Source organism: Pediculus humanus, genomic scaffold, assembly GCF_000006295.1.
Source record: "Pediculus humanus corporis 1103172107667 genomic scaffold, whole genome shotgun sequence".
Classification (NCBI taxonomy): domain Eukaryota; kingdom Metazoa; phylum Arthropoda; class Insecta; order Psocodea; family Pediculidae; genus Pediculus; species Pediculus humanus.
In genome coordinates, this window is record NW_002987276.1 from 649,008 (window position 1) to 657,996 (window position 8,989).

Consider the following 8,989-nt stretch of genomic DNA (forward strand, 5'->3'; position numbering starts at 1 on the left):
CGAAACAAACGATAAACAAACGAAAGTTGTTCCTTTATTTTTATTTTTTTCCCTGTCGTGACATTGTCACAAATGTGAAAGATTTCGCTTTTTTTTTTTTTTTCAGGGACTCGAATTTTAAATTTGTCACGATTAAATATAAACCGATAAAAATATCCTTAGGGCATTAACAAACAAACAAACAAACGAGCGAACAAACGAACAAACAAACGAACGAACGAAAAAAAAAAAAATTTCACAACGTAAAAAAAAAAAAAATCAATAAATAGATTATATCGGTCAAGATTTTCAACTTAACATCGTTATTCATTTCCGGTTTATTTTTTTATTATTTTTTTCCCCTAATACAACTACTACTATTATTAGTATTATGTATATAAAAATTTTTGAATTTTTTCCCGCCAAAATTTAAAACTCAATTTCCCATGCATGTAATAAGGGCACATGTGCTTTACCACGACGACGATTCTCACAATTGTAAAAAACCTTTCGCGTGATTTTTAAGGGGTTTTAAACGCATACCTTTCCCAAATAAGGTTATTATTATCATTATTATTATCATTATTATTATTTTCATCCGAGTCATTCGTTTAAATTAATTTCATCATAGCAAATCACCTTCCATTTTAACATTTTGTTTACAAAAAAAAAAAAAATATTTTCGGGTTTCGTAATAAAATTATAAAAAAAATTTTTTTTTTGTGACGATGGCGATGGCGATGGCGATGGCGATGGCGGTGCCTGTGGCAATGGTGGACGTGCCCGATCCACCGACCCACCGACCCGAAGAATGAAACAATAACCAAATTCTTTGGCAGTCATCGAATTTTTAAAAAAAAGAAAAAAAATTTTTTTTTATCGTCCGTCATATTGAATTCGTGAATGTCTTTTTTTAACGTTACTCAACGTGATAATAAATGAATGATTTTTTCTACGCGCATCAATTTTAAATCAACAACCAACAATCAACAACCGACAACCGACAACAACCGGCGATGATGAGAAAGAGAGAGGGGGGGGGAACGGTACGGGTGCGGTCGATACTAAAAAAAGAAAAATGGCAAAAAACTTTCACGATTGTTGTGGTTCCGGTTGAAGTATTAAAAATTTCATAATGAAAACAAAAAAAGATTTTTAAAAAATGGGCGGGGAGGGGGAGGGAGGGAAAAAAAGGTAAAAAATCGATAATAATAATAATAATCGACGTCGCCGATCATCATCATCATCATCATTTCGGTATTGATCGATCAATCGATTCTAATAATCACTTTCGAACTCTTGTTTCGTTATAACAACCCGATCAAGGTTGTTTTCCAATTCATTACCGCATGCCAATCTCTCTCTGTGCGTGTGCGTGTGTGCGTGTGCGCGTGACGATTGCATTTATCAGAAAAAAAAAAAAAAAAAAAATTGGGTCACTAAATGAAAAAAAAAAAAAAAAAAAGACATTGAAAGAAAACTGAAAGACACTAAAAAGACATTGGCGAAAAATTTACTCATTTTTATTGATAAAATCGATTCATTGATTTTATTTTGAAAAACGATCTATAGAAAAAAAAAATAAAAAATGGCGGAAAAAGTGCGTGCGTGAGTGAGTGCGTGAATGCGTGAATGCCTGTTAAATGCGAAACCTTTGATTGTCAATGAATGATGGTGAGAGGGCGGTGCCGACGGCGACGGCGGCGGCGGTTTTGAATGTGTTAAAAAATGTCATTTTATTCGGTGTCCCTTGCTCTAATTTCGGTTATCCCATAACATCCGGATAAAAATTTTCCTTGTTGCGAAAGTGAATGTTCCTGAGGTGGAAGGTAAGGTCCTTGATCGCCCATATAAACGAATCTGCGGCGATTAAATGAAGTTAAGGAAAAAGAGAAAAAAAAAGAAAATTCGAAATCGAATCGAACGGATGAGAGAGAGAGAGAGAGAAAACAAACAAACAAACAGTAAAAAGGATACGGAAGTCGAAGTACCCAATAAGCGCTTTGTGTGAGTACTATCGGTTGTTCGGAACTCGCGACGAAAATCGGAGAATTGGGTGACGGTTGAACTCTTGGATTTAACGTCACTCGAACGGGTGCTTTCGGCGTTATCATGTGAATTCTCATCAGTTGAGCAATCAAAGGTTTGTTGGATCTGAAACAACAACAAACAAACAAACAAACAAATTTTATTAATGTAATGGTTGGAAACGGTTGTCCATTTCAAACATTATAGACCCTACCGGCAAACGCATGGAAAATAGAGCGGCATATCGACCGACGTCACTTTTTGCGCCGTGTCCTTCAATTGTCCGCAATTTGTCGTTTTCATTATTTTATCCGGTCCGACAGCCATAAACCTGTGTCCCCTGGGACATTCGTATTCGACTCCGACAAATATTTTAACGACGAATTCGGATTGATCTATTTCAAAACGATGATAATAATAATGATAAAACGGTGTCATTGCCACCCTCGTCGTCGTCGTCGTCACCTCGTCCGTCGCAACTTACCCGCTTTATTCTTCCGGACTCTCATAACGTTCGTTTTCCTACTTTCCGTTACTTCCGCCGAACAAATACCCTTTTTATCGTGTTCGAGACGTACCGTGACATCCCACGGTAATAAATACGTGCTACCGGGTATGAGCCCCGGTTGATCTTGTAATCCGACATTATGAGAATAAAGGCTCGAGGGTCCCAAGCAGACAAGTGACCTTCAAACACGAAAAAAAAAAAAAAAAAAAAATTACTACGCTCTCTAAGGTCAAAGTCATTACTGACCACTCATTGTTACTCACATATGTTACACGCACGCACGCACTCGTAACTACATGAAAAAAAAAAAGAAAAAAAAAAAGAAGGAAAAACCGGTTTCGAGATTGATTCTTCTCCACTTTAGACCGTGCATAAATTTACAAAGTGGGCCGTGCCGCTAATAATAATAATAATAATAATAATAATAATGGTGATGATAATAATAATACAAAATGCAATTGTTGTTAAAGCGCGGGTGCAAAGGGAAGACAAACGGTGTCGTTCTCTCTTCGGGAAGGGGGTTAAAGGGGACGGGAAGGGGGAAGGGAGACGTCCGAAAAGGATTGCCAACCCCCCGCCCTCCTCCCCTCCCCTCTTTGTCGTTGTTCCCGTGACGTTTCAATCAATCCCTGAATTAATTTAAACGAGTAACTAATCGTGAAATTATATAATAATTTAATTTTTCTTTTTTTTTTGCGATTATAATAACGAGGGATAATGAATGACTTGAAAACCGGATGTGTCGCCATTTTATTTATTTATTTATTTATTTATTTATCTATTAACCTTTCCAAAGTTATTTTTTTTAAGATTTTACGTAGAGAGAGAGAGAGAGAGAGAGAGAGAGAGATACTCGAGTCATTGTTAAAACTATTTCCAAGTGTACTTAGTAGAAAAAACATTTACATATATATATATATATATATATATATATATATATTTTTTTTTATTGTTCTTTACGTGGTATTTTATTATTATTATTAAACTGACGAATACCAGAAATCCGGGAACGAAATCGTATGACGATAATAATGATAATGATATTGGTGGTGATGATGATGATGATGATTTAAACGTAAAAGAATTTTTTAACTTTATTATTTTTCTTACACTCTATGATTTATTTCCTTTTCTCACCTTCGCTCCCCCCCTTCACTCCCTCTCCCACCCCCACCCCCGACGAGATGGGATCGGATCGGATGTGCAATTTCACGCGTTTTTGCAAAAAAAAAAAAAAAAGTAAATTTTTTGTCGCAATAAATATTATAAAAAAAAATTATTTTTGGCACGAAAAATTAGAATGTCTAATAGATTGCGTAAAAAAAAAAAAAAAAAAAAAAAAATCAAGAAGGTTTTCGCGTAAAAAAAAAACCGTTACGTTCGTTCGATTTCCATAACACGCTGTCGTCATAAATTATTATTATTATTATTATTATTATTTTATTCGTTAATTAATAAAAATCGAGTTTTTTTTTTTTTTTTTTTACGTAACTGGAATTGTCGCCAAATTTTCACGCGCGTGAAAACTCACGAAAGAAAAAAAAAAAAAAGAAAAAAATTAGTTTCAATCGTGAACGTGTAAATTTTTTTTTGTTTGTTTGTGTGTTTGTTTTAAATTCATAACGATAATATTAATAATAATAATGATAAAAAAAAGAAAAGTGTAAGAAGAAGAAAAAAAAAAAATTGTAGAAATTTTTTTTTCTTTTCTTCCACGTCCTTCTTCGTCGTTTCGGTCGGTAAATACTTTGAGAAAAAGAAAAAAATTATTATTATTATTATTATTATTATTTAATTAGTTTGAGTTAATTTTTTTTTTCTTTTTCTTTCTTTAAAAACTAATCAGAGCGTTATTAATTAATAAATGCCTTACGTAATATTTTCTTCTGACACACGGATACCTTGGACTCGTATTGAAAATCTTTCTTTCGAAGGGGAGGGAGGAAGGGAGGAGGAGAGGGAGGAAGGGAGGAGTAAATTAGGAAGGAAGGGAGGAAGGGAGGAGGGAAAGAAAGGAAAGAGGGAGGGGGAGGGAAAATAAAAAATATCAAATTCCTTCTTACCATGACGAAAATTGTGGCAACAAACCGGACGGAGATTCTGTGTGTAACATTGTCGGAAGGTATTCGGTTGTTGACGGTTGTCTTATTAGACTTTTATCTGTGGGGAAAAAAAATTAAGATCTTCTTAGAGAAAGAAAAAGAGAGTGAGAGAAAGAGTGAGAGAAAGAGAGAGAGAGAGGGGGGGGGGCAAACAACCTTTGTCCTCGTTGTTATTGTTCGATACGTGAATGACGGTTTCCAAATCGCTTGCTTTGCTTCCCGTTTGTTGTATGCTCAAACGAGGATCGATGGTCACGTCGCTCCCGACGTCGGATTGACCGGAAACGTAAGCCAAACTAAAAGGTTCCTGCGGCGTACCGGTAGTACCCATTTCGGATTTGATGAGATCGTTTCGACAATCTCCTCGTCGTCCCAACAATTGCGCGGCTTTGTAATCTTTCGTGCTCGGTTGAAAAACCGGAAATCGTATGACGTCGAATTCGTCGCAACCGCAATCGTCTGCCAAAAGTGAATAAAATTCGTAATTGGCGGCTTTCAAAGTGTAAGGATCCGGTCGTGGTCCTTGTCGTCTTCCGCAATTACACGTCGAAACGTAACGGACTCCGCTCGAATGTTCTTTCACTTCCAACCCTTCGCGATTTCTGACACGAAAAAAAAAGAAAAAAATTTTTCCTTTTCGTAATTTTTTCCGATTAAAAAGAAAAAAAAAATTTTAAAAGACTTACCGGTCGGTTGAATCCATTATGGACGGTGTTACGACACCCTCCAGGCTACCACCTCTGTGTATCCCGTTGGTGCAAGGATGTCCGGTGAGACTCAACACCTGACACATTTGCCTTCCATTTTGCCAATGTCTAACGCATTCTTTTTCTAATTGCGCTGCGTATTTGTCAATCATTGATCCTCTACCGTGCATTGCCAAAACGGACATGGCTTGAGCCAACTGAAAGCCATTTTAAAATGAATTTTAATCAAAGGGTTCTTCTTTTTCTCTCTCTCTCTCTCTCTCTCACACGCATTCGAGACTTGCCTTGTTCTCGTGAAATTCTCTCGTGTAATGAAAGGGTGAATTTTGTTGATACGTGGCCACAGCCAGGGGTAATACTTTCGAACAACGGGATTCGCTAAAATTGGCATCTATATCTAATCTGTTACGAAGAACTTCGAATATGTCTAATTGTTCGTCGTCGTCGGAACATTCGCTATCCTTTTCTTTCGACTTACTCCCAACCAATAATCCGTGAGTTCTTTTGACTATTTCGAAAAATATTTCCGATGGTACCAACTGTTGAAAAAAAAAAAAAAAAAAATACAAACGTTCGTTACTTCTTTTCCAGTGTAGAATGAATGAATGAATGAATTGGAATTTATTTCAATTGCAATAATAATGATAATATGATATAAAACGACTCACTGTAAAACTTGGCGATTGTACAAGTCTTGACACGTTATCGTTAAAACCTTTTGTAAATGCTAAATTTATATGAGCTCCGAGAAATTTATCAAAACAATGTACTGAAATGATAAGGTTATCAATTATTTAAAAGAGAAAAGGTTTTTTTGGCGGCATAAATATACAAACAAAACAAAACATACAATTTTGTGCTTGTTTCATTTCATGTTCGACAGTTAAACATTTCAAAACGTTTATTTTAGGTTGTGTTGATAGACAATTATCTATAATGTTATTCATCATTTTATTGAGTTGTCTCGGTGGATACTCTTGATGAGTCTCGATAAAAACAAATTCTTGATTGACAGGAATAGCGAAAAGAGAATTTGAACTGTTGACAAAAAAAAAAAAAAAGAAAAGAAAATTTTGAGTTTTAGTGTTTGTGTCACTGTTGTTGTTGTTGTTGAACATAATTCGATCAATTCATTTTTTAATTTCATTACCTTATGTTATAAACAAGATTGCATCTTTTTAATATGTGATATATTTGATCTTCCAATGCATGTTCTAATTTTTTAATATCTTTAACACCTTTCGGACACGAATCGAATTTAAACAACATTCTAGGAGAGCATGGCCTACCATTTTCATACCATTCTTTGGGTAAACCGTTTATGTCGCCTAAAAGTTCTGAGAGTTTCGAAAATGTTTTCATTCTGAAATGAAAGTGCAATTTGTAATTGAAAAAACATTTTTTTTGTCATTTCATGAGAGAGAAATGGTAAATGTGAGTCATAAAAAAACAAACCTAACAGCATCGAGTGCTCGAAATAAATGAATGTAATTGAGATCGAAAACAGGGACAGGATGACAAACGACTAAAACGTGAGATATTGAAAATAAAAATAATAGAGCTCTGGCATAATCGTGTTTGAGGTTTGCCCATGTTGTTAAATACCTGAAGAAAATGGAAAAGGAAATTTAAATAAAAATTTAAGTTGATGTGTTTTTGTTAGGTTGGTTACCCTTTTTCGTTAAGACTCGATGAGAATTCATCCAAAACGTTTGCCAAACGATGAATGTCCAAAACACCTTTTAAATGTAGGTAAACAATGTTCTGATTAACGTCGTGACATCCTTCTATTTTAAGCTAGAAAAACGAATTTCCCGATGATGAATACGAATGGATGATTTTGACGACATTTTAATAATACTCACGGGTACATTTGAATCGCGATCGTCGCCGGTGAATATTTTAAAATTATCATTTTTAACACCTTCCCTTTCTTGTAGTGATTTACCAAAGAAAGAAACGACGACGAGTTTTTTACCACTTTCTACCGGATATCTAAATATATATAATCAAATTTACATTATTATTATTATTATTAATTAATTCGTTAGATAATTAACTTAAGATTATAGTTATTGTTATTATTATTAATATACGTACTCTGAAAAATTTCCGTTTGTCAAATCGAAAAAAATTTTACTGCTTTTCATTACCATTTTAAAAAAAACATAATAGTAATAATCTATGTTGACATAATTGATTGATTTCTCAATTTAGATAATTATTATTGATTAGGGATGATACTGTCGTGATACATAAACACTTGTTATTCACGGTTATTTTTTAACAAGTAACTCTTCATCCATATTTGTTTACTTTGTCGACGTCGCGCACGTATGAATTTGTCGTAACATTGCAAAATATATATACATGTGTACATACATAATGAAAATAATAATGTATGATTAAATTAAATTATTTAATGTAAAATTTTTAAATATTTATCTATTATTATTTACTTAAATAATGTCAGTTACGTAATTTCGCGAATTTAATTATACTAATATTTTACGTTATTCGTAGATATATCATTTTTTCGCGTGAACGTTATTTTCTTTCAAAAATGAGACTTAAATGCCATCTATTGAGAATTTTTTAAAACTTAAATCAGTTTGCACACTTCTATGGGGGGTTTAAATAATTTTTTTCCGCTTTAATTTTTTATTTTTCGAAAGGGAAAAGTAAGGTTCGAAACATAATTATTACTCCCCCTCCCCCTCCACATTTTAGAAAATGGTATCGCTATTAGGATAATTTAGGAATGAAATCGAAGCGTCGTCTCTTTGATTTTTTTTTTTGTTTCTTTCGGTGAAATTTGTCGTTTTTCTTTTACGCCTTGTTTAATACGAATAGACTTTTTGTCATACATGACGCAATTACAAGTTGCATAAAGGAAAACTGTAACGGGATAACTTTAACGGGGTAACAACAATAATAATAATAATAATAATAATAATAGTTAATTATTTTAAAGCCAAATCATTTATTAATTTTACATTAAAATTACACAATAATAATAATAATAATAATAATGATTCGCGACGTTCGTAATAATTATAATAATAATAATAATAATAAAAGTCTCCAGTAGTGGAGAAATACAAATAATAATAATAATAATAATAATAATAATAATAATAATTTTTTTATTGATATTAAAATCGATAAATCGATAAAATAAATAAATTAAATAAATAATGAAAATGTTGCGTGGTAAAAAAATATTATTCTAATTTAAAAAAAAAAAAAAATTATTATTAATTCCATTTTTTTTTCTACTTTCTTAAACAAACAAACGAACAAACAAACAAAGAGAAAAAGAAAAAGAAAGAAAGAAAGAAAATAAAATGAAAAAGTTTTTAAATTAAAAAATTAAAAAAAAAATTAATTTATTATTATTATTACTTTTTTTTTTTTTAGACTCAGGCACATTATTGAAAATGAAAAATTATTATTATTATTATTATTACTATTACGTAATAAACTCAATTTTAATATTAATAATAATAAGAAAAAGGAAAAAAAAACATAAAAATTTACAAATTTATTTATTTACTCACTCACTCATTCATTCATTCATTCACATTCATTCACATAAATTCAATCACGTGTGTGTGCGTGTGTAAGCGACACTATTACGTCATAAAAATACAAATTAATAATAA

The 8,989-nt window shown here is 32.5% G+C and overlaps 1 protein-coding gene across 1 annotated transcript; it reads right to left on the reverse strand.

Moving 5' to 3' along the window:
- Window positions 1-1,715: 1,715 nt before the first annotated feature.
- Window positions 1,716-7,480, reverse strand: Phum_PHUM285740 (uncharacterized protein; the record flags this gene model as incomplete). Its single annotated transcript, XM_002426871.1, has 15 exons — window positions 1,716-1,839; window positions 1,957-2,133; window positions 2,222-2,402; window positions 2,492-2,694; window positions 4,579-4,675; window positions 4,774-5,219; window positions 5,304-5,521; window positions 5,594-5,863; window positions 5,993-6,093; window positions 6,175-6,362; window positions 6,475-6,687; window positions 6,780-6,929; window positions 6,997-7,121; window positions 7,190-7,319; window positions 7,425-7,480. The coding sequence occupies 15 exons, from the start codon at window positions 7,478-7,480 to the stop codon at window positions 1,716-1,718; spliced, it is 2,679 nt and encodes an 892-aa protein (XP_002426916.1).
- Window positions 7,481-8,989: the final 1,509 nt, after the last annotated feature.